At 38.8% G+C, this 17,168-nt stretch overlaps 2 protein-coding genes across 4 annotated transcripts in view; one reads left to right on the top strand and one right to left on the bottom strand.

The window, feature by feature from the left end:
* DSG4 (desmoglein 4) overlaps positions 1-8,224 on the bottom strand; it is a 30,193-nt gene extending 21,969 nt beyond the window's left edge. The window contains 7 exon segments of the mRNA XM_047828178.1: positions 802-936; positions 1,206-1,372; positions 3,548-3,692; positions 3,995-4,150; positions 5,796-5,927; positions 7,440-7,475; positions 8,168-8,224. Of these exon segments, the coding sequence (XP_047684134.1) occupies positions 802-936; positions 1,206-1,372; positions 3,548-3,692; positions 3,995-4,150; positions 5,796-5,927; positions 7,440-7,475; positions 8,168-8,224 (828 nt within the window).
* The window catches only part of DSC1 (desmocollin 1), a 357,277-nt gene that overhangs the window by 100,687 nt on the left and 239,422 nt on the right, over positions 1-17,168 (top strand). For all 3 annotated transcript variants that reach the window (XM_047828394.1, XM_047828396.1, XM_047828397.1), the window contains one exon: positions 15,994-16,044. In XM_047828394.1, the coding sequence (XP_047684350.1) occupies positions 15,994-16,044 (51 nt within the window). The remainder of the gene's footprint in view (positions 1-15,993; positions 16,045-17,168) is intronic.

The raw sequence follows: 17,168 nt of genomic DNA, 5'->3' as shown, positions 1-17,168 counted from the left end.
ACTTTATTTTATTTTCCTTGCTTATTTTTAATTTTCCGTAAGTTAGTCCCTCCTTTTCCTGTGAGGGGTCAGATGACATTATCTTAGGCTTTGTGGGCCAGAGAGTTCAGCTGCAACTAGTCACCTCCGCTGCTGTAAGATCAAAGCAGCCGCAGACAGCATATAAAGGGATGAGTCAAGTTGTGGTCCGATAAAACATTTTTTTTTTTAACCAAAATAGGTGGCGAGCCAGATTTGGCTTTGCTATTTTCAATGTTATGCTTCTTTGTGCCTAAAATGAAGATGAAAGTGGGAAATGTTTGGGACTCCTGTAGAATTAATTCAGCAAACATCAGGCCTATAAAGATACATCAATATTGTTACATGATTCTCAGCATCAGGTTAATAAAATCCCACATTTCTTTAAGTAGAGAGTATGGAGGAGTTGGTCTGCTGCTTTCATAGATGCAGGTTGTACAGGATAGTGACTCAAAGGCAAGCATGCACTATTAAGGTGTATTACTATTTTGTAATGAAATACGATTGAGATACAGTATCATTTTCGTTTGGCATACAACATAGTAAATCCATGTCTATATATAATGTGACATGATCACCATAATAAGTCTAGTTACCATCTGTCACCATACAACGTGAGTACAATATTATTGACTGTATGAGGTATATTATTATTATACTTAAGGTTTACACAGCAAAGCTGAGTCCATCCACACACATAACAGAACCAGGCTCACAAAGTAGCAGGAAAGCAAATCAGTTACTGACACTTAGGGGAAAAGGATTATAAAAATAACAACTTACGGAAGTTTTCTCCAAAGTGGGGAAGTTATCATTGACATCTAAAACCTTGATTCTACAGTCGCACTCAGAAGACAGTCCGTCTGCAGCTCCGTCTCGATCTGAGCCCCTTACCACAAGATTATACATACTGTGTTGCTTAAAATGAAAAAGAATTGTAAGCCTTAGACCACGTGTTGAATGAAACACGACACATTCTGAAATTGTTCCCCTAATTTCCTTTTATAATTTTATGTAGTATTTTAATATAATTTTTTTCTTCTTATAATTTTCATTCAAAAGTCATGGTTAGATTATTTTTCCTTCCCTTCTTTACACTGGAGGAAAGGCATACTTGGATCATTTCATCTTTGCCTTTTGAAAATTGAGTTCTTTATTTCTTATCATTCATTCATAGAAGGCTTTACCTCTCTGTCAAGGAAACTGGACATCGTGCGGACTTCTCCAGTGTACCTGTTCAGGATGAACATTGGTGCCCCTGCTGGCTCTTGAGAGATGATCTTGTAGGCTATTTTAGAATTCAGATGATTGTCTTCGTCTGCATCTGTGGCACTTAACTTTACAACCAGTGTGTCTAGAAATGAAGATGGAGGTGAAGAATGTTTGGGACTCTGCTGGGATCAGTTCAGCAAATCATCAGGCATAGGAAGAAAGAGTGGTTGGCCTTCCCTGAATTTTCTGTTTTAGTTTTCCACAAGAATGTATTACCATAATTTCAAACTACACCACTAATTGTAAAAATAATGGAATGGCGGTTTGCTCTATAAAATCCTTTAGTATATAAAGTACTTACACTCCTTAAGTGACTAAACGGTAAATCAGGAGCAAACTAGAGTAATTGTTAATGTATGAAAAAGAAGTTCCATAGCCTTTATCATAAATCTGAAAAACCGATTTTGTCAATTTGTGTTTACAGTGGTCTTGTGACATTAATTTAAAATGCTTAAGTAAGAAAGATTATAGCTTGGGACACCTGGGTGTCTCAATCAGTTAAGCATTTGACTCTTGATTTCAGCTCAGGTCATGATATCACAGTTTGTGGGTTTGAGTCCCAGATTGGGCTCTGTGCTGACAATGTGGAGCCTTGGGATTTTTTTCTCTCCCTTTCTCTCTGCCCCTCCCCCACTGACTCTGTGTCTCTCAAAATAAATAAATAAACTTAAAAAATAGAAAGATTATAGCTTAATTAAATTCAATGTTAAGCTTATTAATTGATCACCTATATTCTTTATTTTCATTCATCCAGAAAATGGAGAATTATTATTGGTTGCCTTGGAGGATGATAGCACTTACCTGAATAGTCAAGAACATATAACTATTGAAAAGAAAATTTGTCCACAGGAATAGAAAAAGTTGTTGATTATTCATAGGAACAAAGAACCAGCATCCTAGGCAATCCCCAAGGACATTAGCCCCTAGGACAGATTTTCCAGAGCTGGCTGGTCCCTGATGTTTTTCTGCTTCCCAGCCAGTTTTCAAAGTGAAAAACTAGTACAGAGAACCAGGGACCCCTTGAATAAAAAAGCCAGGTTTCATGGAGTTCATAGTCTATGAAAATATGCCCTGGCCCTGTGGTTCACTTGAGGGAGCATTAATAAAACTGCTAATCAGCCGCCAAGTGGACGTGGACGTAGACGTGGACTTGGGTGTCAGTTTGGAGGCGGGCTTCACCTTTCCTCCCTTCACCAAGTTATGCTGAAGTATGTTAGTGACGAAACCATGATGGGCTTTGGAGACGCTCTGGGGCAAAACCTTCACTTTACTTCTGTATGTCCTCTTCTCCTATGCTATAAAGCATTTTGTGTTTCTTATTTTCCACATCATTCTTTTGGGGACTCTGAAGAAGTTCTCCAGACACCCCCTCTTGACTCCTGCCTTTTTACCTCTTCTTTCTCTCCTCCAGTACTTCTTGCCTCTTTCCTCTTTTCCTCCAAACTTCTCCATCCTTCTTTCTTTGACTGTCCATTAGTACCTCTAGTTTGCTTTCTATATGTCTTTCTTTCTGAAATTCCTTTTTTATATTCCCTTTTTCAAATTTAACCTCGAGGTACACGTGCAGACATAGATATGAAAGAAAAAGGAATATTAGAGGATTGGGGAAAGCAAGGGTCAGAAGGCAAGGGAGGGGAGAACAAAGGAAAGTACCAACATAGGAAAAGCATAGAAAGGAAAGACATTCAGGAGAAGGGATAGAAAGAAAGAGAAGAGAGTATTGGAGCTGGAGATGGAATTAAACAGGATGGAAAAAGTGAAAAAAAAAAGAGAGAGAGAATGTAATGTGGCTTGCCGTGTAGACTGTGAAGAACCAGAGATTATGCTTTGTGACCGACCTGATGGCTGCCGTAGGAGATGCACCCTCCGTCACTCTCTGATGTGCTTCAGCCCACAATTTGAGGGATAGATCAGCACAGAGACTTTTTCCATGCATGGAAAGCATCCATGGTTTCTTTTTCAGTTAACTCATTTGGTTTAAGTTAATCATGAACCAGTAATAATCTTTAAGAAAGGCTCTAAGCTCCTGCTAAATTACATGTACAAGGATCCTCCACAAACAAACAAGAGGATATGTAGCATTTTAGATATGATTTTTTTTCTAGGTCAGTTTTAAGTTAGAACTTGTGGGGCTTATTCAAAATACAAGTTTGACTTTTTCTGATCTTTAAATTACCTGTGTGTTCAGTCTCCTACAGCTTTAGAGGAAGAGAAATCGACGTGATAATAATGCGGAAAAGTAGTGTCATCCACTTACTTGCATCACTGTTTTCTTCAATGCTGGCTGTGTACACATTTTGGGTAAAAACTGGAGGGTTATCATTTATGTCCATAACTTTGACTCTAAGCTCAAGAGGTCTTTCTAAGTCTTCACCCCGTGAATTCAGAGCCCGGCAATAGATCTGTGGAGAGTTGAGGGAAAAACTGTCTCTTTCTATCAAAGGAAATTAAGTAACATGATCAAAACTATTTCAGGAAATATGCAAAGAAACAATTTGCTTAGTGAATTCAGACAGATTAAAGTTTATTAATTTAAACATTATCAAGACATTTGATGGCATATCTATATAACACTCTTGAACTATAAACTTATGTTTTCATACTCTTTTCATTGCTTTGGTCCCTTTGTTTGGCTTCAGCTTTACTGTGTTTTAAATAGGGAAGAAAAATAATATGCATAAGTTAAAACACTACTGTGACTTACCAAGAAAAGTGGGGTTATCTCTCTGTCCACCACTGAAGTGATGTTAATTTCCCCAGTCCGAGGATTAATGGTGAACACTCCGTAAGGTGGTCGATCAATTCCTACCCCAGAGATGCGGTATGTAATCTTCTGGTTCGCTTCACAGTCTGATCGGATCTATGAGGAAAATGGTTAGGATTGTGATCTTATTTAAAGCAGATAATGAACCGTGGCGTGTAATAGAATGAGAAGGGAATAGTTTTGTAGCCAGATGGGCTTTGGATTCAAACAAGGCACCATGATTTAGGCCTGTGTGACCTTGGAAAATTCACTTAACTTTGCCAAGCACCAGCTTATAATGGGATAATACCACTTACATCCTAAGTTTGTTGTGGGGATTGTATGAGGTAACATATATACACCACACCCCAATGCCTGGCATAAGGCACATACATGCTTGATGGGAGATTTGCTATTATTAATGGTACATTGTTCAATTCTCTGATTTTCTTTGCATATAAAGAGTTTGACAGAAGAAATCACCATCTTTAGTACTCATTGAAGGATCGTGTTATATTGATATGTACCCTGACTAGACTTTAGAGATTTAATCAAAATTATAGATAACTTAAGAAAACCACAAGAGAAATACAGTGTTTTGAGATACTGGGAATAATTTTATGAATTGAAACCTACCATATCACTCATCTGCCAAATAGAGTTTAGCAAATATTCTGCCATGTAAGATTTGTTTTAATAGTTTTATATCTATTGCTCATAAATTTGAACAAAGATAGTTTAAATTTTGGAATCTCACCTGTATACTAAAGATGAGAACATTCGGTAAAATACTAAGATTTGTTACCCAATACCCACAATTAAATAAAGACAACTGGAAACACAACTTGGAGTAGCTCCACTCTACTCCAGAGATCTGAAAATCCAGGAAATCCCCAAATGTAAATAAAAAGAAAAGAATACGCCATACAGTGAAGTAACATAAAGCTATAACTGTGAGTTGAAACAATAACAATTTAAATCTTTCCAAAAATTTCCAAAAATCGGAATACTCCTCTGACAGAGAATAATGTCTTCTTGAGTGGAGGTTGTATCTGTAATATCACTCACTGCTGATGCTTACTATAGATAGGTAAAACTTCATATAAACATGCAAACAATGTATAAATGTAAAGCTGTAAGGAGAGAATTCTGGTTGACTGCTCTGCTGTTTCACTAGTGGGGCAAGGCCAAGATGCCCCTTCCCAAGACCTAGTGAAACTGCTAACGTGGATCCCATCCTTCTTGGATCAATTTAGTACACTTTCTTCCCTTCACTCACCTTCCTTTTTAATTACCATTATTTGGAATACTTTTTAAGACTCTCCTAATTCTGGATATAGGAATCTAGTGGGAACTTTTGACACTTCCTTTCTTTCCTTTCTTGGAGAGAATTAATCAATACTGTAAACCTTTGATCTGGGGGAGGGATAGTCGGAAGATTATTACTACATGCATAAATTTTCTATAACATGTACCTATGACAGATAAGCAGGACACAAATGAACAGATAAAGCCCAGTTGTGCTGGAGATCCAGGTTTCTCTTCTAGGATCACTCGAAGACTCTCTGCTCTGTATCAGTTCCCACAAGGTAATATTCAAAACAGTGCCTCAGCAACATGAGCAAATGACTACCTGTCGCCCCTCTTCCTAAGTCACTGTGGAGTAGTGAAGGCTGCAAATCCCTGAAATGTCTGAGGGCTTTCCTGCCCTGCAAATCATGTGTTATCAGCACCGCATACTCCTGTTCATTTCCTCACTTACTCTGGCAATCGGATTCCTCTTGGAGTTGTCCTCTCCTTCTCGACAGGCAGCAGCAAACTTGATCCACTCCCGCTTTTGTCTTCTGACTGTCTGCCATTTTGTAGTGCCATTTTCAACGTCTAATTCTTTCACCTTATGCAAAAATAGTTCACATTTTATACAGTGTTAGGACAGTTTTACTTAGTAAGGACATGTATTCAACATTGTAAGGTGCACCCAGAAGAAGCAAAGGTATTGAATTTGAGGAACAAAGAAAGTGTTCACTAATTCAAAACCCTTGGTGGGTGTAGCCTGGTCACTTGCCTACCTACTTCTTTTGGAATCATCTCACTTGTAACTGTATGATTCTAGTGAAACAAATTTCATTAGCTATGTGTCGTGCTCATAATGTGTTATATTGGATAATATGTTGTGTTTTTTTCTTTTTTTTTTTCAATCTTTCCTCACCCCTCTTTGGGCTCTGACCAGGCTTTCTGATCTCCAGAGTTTAAAAGATTGCTGGTGTTCCATTGAGTTCATCCTATGCAAAAGGAAAATTGTGCTGGTGGGTATGGTCACCTAAAAGAAAGAAGGGATTTTTCTTTTCTTTTGGTAATGACATCACTCTGGCTAAGCATCCAAATATATTATTGTAGGATTAGAAGAATATTTTAACTGAATTGATGGTACTTGCAACAATCCCATGGATAACTACGTGTCTTCTCAATGGTGTCCATATTTATCCCTGCTTGCTATATGTTTTTCTCTTTGTGGTCTTATGTTACTATTGTTGGAGGAAGTCTAAGAATTTTAAAGTATTGAAGAGTTTAGAAATGTTACTACATGCATAAACATATTTGTATACATGCATAAATGTATGCATATATACATATATATAAATAAATTTTTAAGTGACTCCTAATATACTTATTGAGGCCTAAATGATTGTAATGTTTGTTTAAGCTAATGCTTCATTTAATTACCACTTTGGGGAAGGAAACGTTCCCTGTGAATGGAGCTTATCCTTTCAAGAACCAAAGCTCGTACACTTCCCCCCATTTTGATACAACTTCCTGAAAAGTACCAGAGATCTCTTCATCAACAGGATTAGAAAAGTAATTTTATTTTCTTCAATGATTTGAGATTGATCATGATGAAAGTTTAACTACTGTAAGAAAATAAAGCCCTCCCAGAGATCGAGGAATTTATTTCCTGAGTCCCACTCTTAATGGCACCGGATGCTCTGTTGTTCTATTGAGTTGTGATGACATATATAATATATATATAATTTTTATATCTTTCCCTCGCTGAAAGGAGGAAATTGACCATTGATTGTCTTTCTTAATGGTGTAACTGTCTAAAAATCTTCTTCTCATTCTAATGTATTACTGTGCTTCTTTAAGTTGAGAAATGTATGAATAAACTACTAATACAGTTTGGAAAGTAGGAGTTACTATGACATTGAGTTGTTACAAACTATGCCTGAAAACATGGATATTTAGAAGTATGGGTTAGCCATTGCTATTTTAGTTTGGCAGAAGTTCTTTCTCTTACCTTTTACTAAGTGATTATGATTTTAGTATTCTGATTTTTGATATACGATGCATTAGAAAATTCCACTTTTCTTTCAATTTAAATTGAGAAAACAGTTTTAATATACATTACCTCAACAATAAATTCGCTGTTTACTTCTAGCACCACCTGTTATAGAAGGTACAACATTAGCAAAAAGTGCATAATTTAAGGGAAACTGTCATAAAACCATTGACAATCTTCTTTTGTTAATTCATTTCTTAAATCCACATTTTGTTAATAATATAGAATAAGCATGGGTAATACAAAATGAATAATACAGGCTCTTTGCCCTCCAAAGGCTTTTACACTTTTAGGGAAGAAAAAACACATAATTACAGCAAGACAGGTTAGGATATATGCTTTAATGGAGGCACCGATGGGCTTGATGGATGGGTATAGCAGACAACTCAAGTGATCAAAGTGAATTTTGGTAAGGACTTGTAGGAGACTAGGGACTGTAAGGGCTCTCAAGGATGAAGCTGCTTTGATAAGAAGAATTGATAAAAAGGAAAATTTCAGCCAGAGTAAAACATGAACACAGGGCACTTTTGGATGTTCCAGAAATGATAAATAATATTATTAGCTGGAAAGTAGTAGTAAAGAGACATGGGAAACAAGGTTTGGAATCTCAGTTTGGAGACATATCATGAAGTGCTTTATGTAGCAGATTAAGGAGTTTGAACTTCATTGGATAAGAGAGTAAGAGTGACAAAAGTAGTGTGTGTAATACACAGCATCGATACAAAGGGTGGAATGTAAAGGAAAAGCACTTGAAGTCAAGACATGTAAGAATTAGCAATTGCTGAGGTAAGGCATACTTAGAACACCAACATCAGTGTTGAAGTGGCACTGGAAAGGAGAGAAGATAGAAACATTTCCAAAGAACTGGTAGGGCTTATGGACCATGGGATGCCAGGAGGGGAAAGGTCAGATGGTGTAAGCTTGGCTTTCACGGACAATTGGAGTGCTAGTCATAGAAACAGAAAATTCAGCAGGAGAATGTCACTGCAGTGAGAGGCTGTCTGATGTTCATTTTATTTTTGTAAATTTTTAATGTGATTCTAAAATTTGAGATAGATAGAAAAGCTAAAGAAGAATTTATCCAAACACGAGTGTTATTTGAAGTTAAAGGAAATATGGCTATTACATGCAATGGTGTAAGGTAAGTGAAGTAGGCAAGGAACAGAATCTTATGGGAAATGCTCATATCTGTGCAGGGTACAGAAAGAAGAAGTCTAAAAGCAGAGGGCTCCAAGAGCCCAAGGGAATAGAGAATCAGGGGACCAGGCTGTGGCTCAGAGCGGATTCTCTTGGTGTCAGAATGCTACAAAGTGGTGGTGATTGTGGTGGTTGTGGTGGGTTGACAAGGAAGCTGAGTTCAGAAAGGAGAGATTGGATAAGCAGGTGGAGAAGTAATAAGAGAGGAAACAGAATCTCTGGAGTGGAATGATAAGAGGTTAGACAAAGAGGGAATATTTGATGGTTAATGTGCATAGCAAGGTGAAGGAGAATGGGAACCGAGAAGGTCATGGGTCATTGCTAACTTTTGCTGGTGACATATGCCAAATCATGGGAGTCAAGGAATGAGTTATTGAGAAAGTGGAAATAGTAATTGTAGATTACACTTTCAGTTAGGAGATAAAAGAAATGTGGGAGGTAAGATATAGTTTGAGGGGTTAATTAGATCAAGATATATTTTTTAAGTTTATTTATTTTGAGAGAGAGAGAGAGAGGGAGAGAGAGGAGGGGCAGAGAGAGAAGGAGAGAGAGAATCCCAAACAGGATCTGCACTGTCAGCTGTTAGCGCAGAGCCCAATGCAGGCTCGATCCCATGAACCAAGAGATCATGACCTGAGCTGAAATCAACAGTTGGATGCTTAACTGACTGAGCCATCTCAAGGCATATTTTTTTAATGTTGGGAAATCATGACCAAATATACGATCTAAAGGCAGAGGAGAAGGGGGCTGTGGAGAAAAAGTGATAGGAGGAAAAAGGAGAAAGGGAGAGGAAAGAAATCAAGGAACAGTTACAATTGTGATTAAAAGAGAATAGGAATGGCTGGATCAAAATGTGAATAAAAGAGACTTGGTAATGAGGTAGATTGTTTCTTCCTTTGATACAAAAGATCAGAAGAATTCAATGAAGAGAGAAATCATTTTGAGGCATAATTAGAGGAAAATTATGCACATACCTGTTCCACAATTTTGTGGGGTTGGAGTGAGAAGAATTGGGAAGGGTGAAGGAAAGTGACAGGAAGCCAACTCATGCCATAAATGTTAGGGAACACTTGAGCACAGAAGGCTAGAAACAGAGGCAAGCAACTATTAGTCTGTAGTTGATGAAGAGTTTGAAGACCAACTGAGATGAGGAAGCAAGAATATGATGTGCAGGCCATCTGTTTTGAGCCTTTTTTTTTAACTTTTTTTTTTTTTTTAGCATTTATTCATTTTTGAGAGTGAGGGAGACAGAGCATGAGCGGGGGAGGGGCAGAGAGAGAGGGAGACACAGAATCCGAAGCAGGCTCCAGGCTCTGAGCTGTCAGCACAGAGCCCGATACAGGGCTCGAACTCATGGACTGCAAGATCATGACCTGAGCCGAAGTCGGATGCTCAACCGACTGAGCCACCCAGGTGCCCCAGTTTTGAGCCTTTTTTAAAGTAGAACTTGACATGGGGCGCCTGGGTGGCTGGCTCAGTCGGTTAAGCGTCCGACTTCAGCTCAGGTCATGATCTCGCGGTCCGTGGGTTGGAGCCCCGCGTCGGGCTCTGTGCTGACAGCTCAGAGCCTGGAGCCTGTTTCGGATTCTGTGTCTCCCTCGCTCTCTGCCCCTCCCCCGCTCATGCTCTGTCTCTCTCTGTCTCAAAAATAAATAAACGTTAAAAAAAATAAAGTAGAACTCGACAGCCTAGGAGCGGGAAGAGAAGGAATGTTAGGGCTGTCCTCTGGTTGGGGATTGTTACCAAGGCTGACTGGAGATTCAGGGAGATGATAAGGTACTATTGTGAACTCTGGTGAGTCAGGGAACAGAGTGAAACAGGGAGAGACTGGAGAGAGACTAGGACAGGTAGGCAGGGTGCAGAGCAGATCTGCAGGTATGTGTGTGTGTGCGGGGGTATAAGAGGGAATGGGTGTGTGGTGGGGATTTGGAATGGCACCTGAGCCCAGGAAGGGAAAAAATGCATATTAGAAATTTGGCAGTAGGGCATCGTGTTTCTTCTTAATTCACTTTCTTCCTCACGTGTACTTTTACTAGATATCAGCAAAATATCTAGACATAGAAAAGAAGTTCAGTATTTAATAGAAGATGGTTTTATTTGGGTGTGAAAGATGTTTTATTTCATACTAAATAATGTCCCTTGAGAGTCAGGTTTTTTGGTGTTAGAAAATTAGATGATTCTGGAAAGAGGGTAAGGACAAGTAAAAATCCCACTAAATCCCACTACTTGGAGATTGCCACTGCTAATATTTGGAGAATTCCTTTCAGGCTTTTTTTTTTTCTTCCAAAAACACATACTCACATAAGTTGTAATATTTTTTTTTTGACCAAAGGAGAATTATATTATAATACACCATTTGGTAATTTGTTTTTTTCATTCAGTGATTATTGTGGTAGAGTTCCACATCAATGAATACATAAAGACATCATATATTTCGAAGGTTGCCTTATATATCACTTTAGTAGGTAGCTTCCATTCAGGTCATTGAGATGTTTGGAAAACAGAGAACGGATAGTGCTGTACGTTAAACTCTGATACGTGATTGTCAAGCACTGTCCTCCAGCGGGAGGTTAACTGGAAGCACTGCCTCGGTGGATGCCGGAAGGTTGGTGAGCCAGGCACGTGAGCCCTCATCTCATGTTAAGAGATTCTTGTTCCTCATCTTCAGCTTCCCACCTGTCTCTATTTTCTCCCTTCCCTCTACTTCTCTTCTCTCTCTCTCAAACATGGAATAGGTCTCTATTTAGTTTTTCTAGAATTTCTCATGTATACCTTGTATATATTTTGTTAGATTGATACCTAACAGTTTAATTTGGGGGGGTATTAATTTAAATGGTATTGTGTTTTAAATTTCAAATTCCACTTGTTCATTGCTGGTATATTAAAAAGCATTTGACTTTTGTATATTAACCTCGTATCCTGCAACCTTGTTGTAATTGCTTATTAGTTCCAGGAATTGTCTTGTCAATTCTTTTCGATTTTCTACATAGACAATCATGTCATTGCACTTGCGTTTAAAGAAAAGTTGGAAAAGCTTTCTTGCTTGCATAGAAGCTTATTTATTGTTAACTGATTAAGTGCATCTCCACTGAAAACTATTATACAAACATGTTTATTGTGGAGTATAACGTATAGCTTTTAGATATGTTCCTTAGGAGTACCAAATCTATTCTCGTTAAGACTCTTTCCTAACTAGTTATCCCCAATTATCTTAAGATTGGTACTACAGTTTGAAGAAGTTATCAAATACAAACCTTATTTAAATCTGATATTATGTATATAAGGTAAAATAGCTTAGGGGCCATATCACAGACTTTTTTGCAAGAGGCAAATAAAATACGACATGATAGCCAAGGCAATCTTTATAAAACACAATTTGGATTGGGGTGCCGCCTGAGTGGTACAGTTGGTTAAGTGTCTGACTCTTGATTTCAGCTCAGGTTCGAGCCCCGCCTGGGGCTCTGCACTGATGGTCTGTCTCTCCTTCTCTCTGTGCCTGCCCCCCTCTCTCAAAATTGAAAATTAAAAAAAAAAATTAAAAATACCACAAATTGGATTGAGTCACTCCCTTGCTTCAAACTTGCAAGGCAACTTCCCATGGCCATTAGAATGGAATTTAGACTGCCTTCATAGCCTCTTCATAGCAAAGAGGCTCTATCTGATTTGGCCCTGCCCTTCTCCCAGCTCTGTCCTTTATCTCTGTCCCTGATGCTCTCTGTTCTAGGACTCAAGTGCTCCCTTGTCTCAGGTTACTGAATCACTGCTGGGAAAGCTCAAACTTCTGATTTTCTTTCTTTCTTTCTTTCTTTCTTTCTTTCTTTCTTTCTTTCTTTCTTTCTAATAAAAATTTTTAATGTTTATTTTTGAGAGAGCATGAGTGGGAGAAGGGCAGAGAGAGGGGGAGACACAGAATCTGAAGTAGGCTCCAGGCTCTGAGCTGTCAGCACAGAAGCCAACATGGGGCTTGAACCCACGAGCTGTGAAATCATGACCTGAGCCAAAGTCCGACGCTCAACCGACTGAGCCACCCAGGCATCCCATCAACCTTCTGATTTTCACAACACTGGCCCTGTCTCTTTCTTAGTGAGATATACTGGAGTCCCCCATGCCCAAGCTCAGTCAGCATCCATGGCCACCCTTTGTCAATGGTTGTCAAATCCATCATTGTTACATCTTCCTCTGTAAGAGTCTTCCCAGCACTTTTTCAGTGTCTGATGTTATTTTGAAAAGTTAACCATTTACTTCTCTGTTATCTGTACCTGTCCACTACTCTACATGTTCCAAGAAAGTTGGGATTTTGGGGATCATGTTCCTACCCTCTCCTATCAGAATGCCCAGTGACTAGGCATGCAGTAAGTGTTTGTTGTAGAAATGAATAGACCATCACTATAAAATTGATAAAGATATTAAGCCTTGCAAAAATCGAGGGTGGCATTACTAAAAATGTAGAAGATGTAAAGGGAAAAATATATGCAGAGACACAGGTGTATGAAATAATCCACACAGTTCTTTGAGAGAAATTATTTCATGGTGGCTTTTGATATCTTTTCTTTTGGTTCATGATATGCATGTGGTCACTCACTATCCCTGCTCTTGGTTAAGCACTGAACTTGGAGCAGCCTCTGAATGGGTGGGCTGCCTTCCGCGTGCACTCAGACACACTTCTGGGACTTACAGGGCTTGTTCCTTATCTTATGGAGAATTTTCTCTCCCTAATTTTAAGTGATATCTTAGACTTTCCCATGCCTTAAATAGTAATTTTGTGAGATTTCTTTTCTACTTTTTACCTGATCTGTAAAACACTGATCTAATTGTAAGTATGATAAATTTCAATGAGAAAATAACTATTTGATTAGCAGCACCTGAGAGAATGACTAAAATCATTTATCAGGCATTTGCACCATAGGACTTTTTTTTTTTAATGTTTACTTATTTACTTTTGAGAGAAAGAGAGAGAGAGAGAGAGAGAGAGAGAGAGAGTGTGTGTGTGTGTGTGTGTGTGTGTGTGTGAGCGGGGGAGGGGCAAAGGGAGAGTGAGACAGAGAATCTGAAGCAGGCTCTGTGCTGTTAGTGCAGCACAGAGCCCCACACGGGACTGGAACTCACAAACCATGAGATCATACCCTCAGCCGAAGTTGAACGCTTAACCGACTGAGCCACCAAGGCACCATAGGACTTTTAGCGTCAATGTGACTAAATTGTGGTTTTGGACAAATGGACAGATGATAGATTAGAAAACCAGTTGGGGAGCAGTGACTTCAACTCTACTCCTTGCAAATACATTGGCATGAGGATAAAACAGCTAGAGGGGACTGCCTCCTACAGACAGGGCCATATGCTGGATCTGTGGGATGATTAAGGTCTTATTACACTTGATTTTTGCCACAGGTCTATCTATTTAAGAAAAATGAAATAATAAGCTTTGTTTGAAACCTAGAAGTTGGTTTTGTTTGTAATCTGTGTTTACTTTGCAAATCCTTGGGTGATTTAAAAAAGGAAGACAGGGGCACCTGGGTGGCTCAGTCGGTTAAGCATCCGACTTCAGCTCAGGTCATGATCTTGCAGTTTGTGGGTTCGAGCCCTGCGTCGGGCTCTGTGCTGACAGCTCAGAGCCTGAAGCCTGTTTCGGATTCTGTGTCTCCCTCTCTCTCTGCCCCTCCCCCACTCACACTCTGTCTCTTTCCTTCAAAAACAAATAAACATTAAAAAAAATGAACATTTTCAAAAAAAAAGGAGGACAAAATAATATTTGTAATTTATCACTGTCTCTTATTTAATGTTTTGTGTTCATAAAATTAGTTCTACCACATATACAGACTAGATGAAAAATGTAAGATCGATCATTATGGAGCCTTTTGTGCTTCAAATTGTGCAGGTATGGGAAGTTACATGGAGATATATGTTGTAAGTGAAAGTCTTGTTCTGGTCTAAAAGGAGGACACAATAGATATTTTACTTTTGCTGAGTGGTGATCTGGAATTTATTGCTAATCATGAATCTGCCAGAGGCTTTAGTGTTTAAAAATATTTTAAAATCTTTGAAGAAATAGAATATATGTGTAAAATTTAAGAGAACAAAATTTTACTTTCATCTTCTTTCTTTATATTTCCAAAATAAATCTTTGGATTTATTGCGTTCTTATAAGTGATCTTGCAATAGCAGACAATTTTGAACATTAACATTGCCACGGAGAGTAACGTTTTTACAGTATTTTTAATTTTTGAGAATTTTTAATAATGTTTCATCTATCGTTAAAAATGAGTTATAATGATTATAATGACCTATACACTGGCAACCCTATTGGGTCCTCTTTTGTTCAAAATAAATAATTGAAGATCATATGACTTGTAAGAGGACACTATGAGTTTTAGAGTCAATTCTTTCTCAGTTCTGATATGGATATTTTGAATTATTGGTTGGCTCAGTGCCCCGGATACTTTTGCAATCCATTGCAGTGCAACCTAGCAATGTTTGCCATGTGTGAGAGGTGTGACTTTTTTTAAAGGGAGATTTGGGAGAGGTCAGCTTGATACTTCAGGTTCAGGTACATGTTCATCATGTTGACTTAAGGAAAGAATATATATGTGGAAGCTGAGTATGTAGTGAATGATTCATTTAAAACTATCTGTGCACTTATACCTCTGTATAAGTATGATCATGTATCTCAGGGATACATGAGAAGCATGATCATGTATCTCAGGGATATGTGTACCCCAAATGAAGATTATTGTTATCGCAGCAATTAGGCTGATATCAAGTTTCTGAAATCTGTGTATATTTCTTTTTTCAATTATTTATTTATTTGTTTTTGAAAGAGAGAGAGAGAAAGAGGCAGAGAGAGGAGAGAGAAAATCCCAAGCAGGCTCCATGCTGTCAGTGCAGAGCCCGACACAGGGCTTGAACTCATGAGCCGTGAGATCATGACCTGAGCCAAAATCAAGAGTCAGACACTCAACTGACTGAGCCACCCCGGCACCCCAAATCTGTGTATATTTCTAAGTCAAATAGTTTCTGTCTCAAAATGGATATGTAGCACTAAATTATAGTTTAGCTTCATAAAAAGCAATGTGGCTTAGACACATTGGAGGCAGAAGAACTGAGGACATGTCTTGACTTTGTTTACCAGCTATGTGACCTTGGATAAATCTCCTCCTCTCTCTGTTTCAGGTTCTGATCTAAAACGAGCAAAAAGTGTGAAAGTGACAGGCACAGGAAATGCACAGTGTGTTCATAAAGAGGAAGAAAAGTGAAAGAGTTTTCTTCTGTGCTTTAGAGGGTATGTTCACAGCACACCCTGTCATATAAAAGTACTAGTCACTCATTTTTAAAGACTTGAAATTAGCCACATCAACCTGTTTAGTCCTCAGTTTAAAGGGATAAAAGGAGTGTTTGGAGTTGATTTTATTTGCTCTTGTCCTCTTTACAGAACCCAGCTCAACTGAAGGATAGCAATGATCCATGGTTGCCCTGCGAATCTGTGAGTAGAAGCTCCTTTTCATCCTCTTGCTGTCCCCGACATTTTTGTTTTTTAATTTCGGGAGGTTGCAACGTTAGATCCCCGGTTCTTATCTAGGAGAACTTATATCGTGCCTGTTGGAGGTGGTACACATCTGGTATTTCTGCTTCCTACTCAGCTGGCTCTACTGATGAGGGTCCCAGTAGCCACGCTCTCCAAATCCTGTCCCTTTAAGGACAGGTGTTCTTGCAGGAACTCTGCAGGTTTTATTCTCAGGCCCTATGAAATCATGAGCCCTCTCAGGAGGCTCCTCACTTTCCATATCTGGGAATGGGTGTATTGGAAGAAACATGAAATGACATTGTCTTCCTAAGTTGCACACAGTAGCCTAACTGTGTGAACCTCAATTAAACTGTGCAGAATAGTTATGGGCTCCTGGATAATTGCAGAAATTCCTTGCCTATAAAAGTCGCCATTTTGGAGCCTATGTAGGTCACGCACCATTCTAAGGTGTGGTTTGGTCTGAGGGCCTGGCTAAAAGGCATCACACAAAATGGAGACTGTTGAACTAGTTACCATGATGGTGGAGTACATGAAAAAGGGAGTTAGAGGCACCTGCAGTTGAGGGAGCAGAAATAACCCAGAGAGATGTTTGGTATCCTGGGTGTGCTATGCTCTCTGTGGCCTAGTTGATGAGAAGGTTTCCCATCTTCCTTTTTTCTTTGGACGTCCTTACAGTAAATTGAATTAACTGAAGTAACCTGAATAGGCCTTTTTCTGGCAATATAAATGTGCCTCAGAAGCTAAAACATATGCACCCATGCTACTTACTCTCCCAGAATGAAAACTAAGATAGAGTATCTGCCCAGAAAGGGCTCTCACGTTCAAAGAAAGAGGAAAGCAGATATAAAAAGATACTGGAATGTTACAGACCTGTAAAAAAAAAGCATGGATGGGATACAGCATTGGCCCAGTTGAGAGAAGGAGTCAAATCAGGAAGAGTGGACAAAGTTTTGGACGTGTAATATTCGGTTCAAATTACAACTGTACCACTTATGGTACATTTATGAATCATTTATGTCCTAAAGTTTATTTGTAAAATGAGGTTACTTCTGTTTATCCTTTAGGACTTTTGTTATGCGTGT

Source organism: Prionailurus viverrinus, chromosome D3 (assembly GCF_022837055.1).
Source record: "Prionailurus viverrinus isolate Anna chromosome D3, UM_Priviv_1.0, whole genome shotgun sequence".
In the NCBI taxonomy this organism is placed as follows: domain Eukaryota; kingdom Metazoa; phylum Chordata; class Mammalia; order Carnivora; family Felidae; genus Prionailurus; species Prionailurus viverrinus.
Note: the sequence above shows the minus strand (reverse complement) of the source record. Positions and strands in the feature narration are given on the sequence as shown.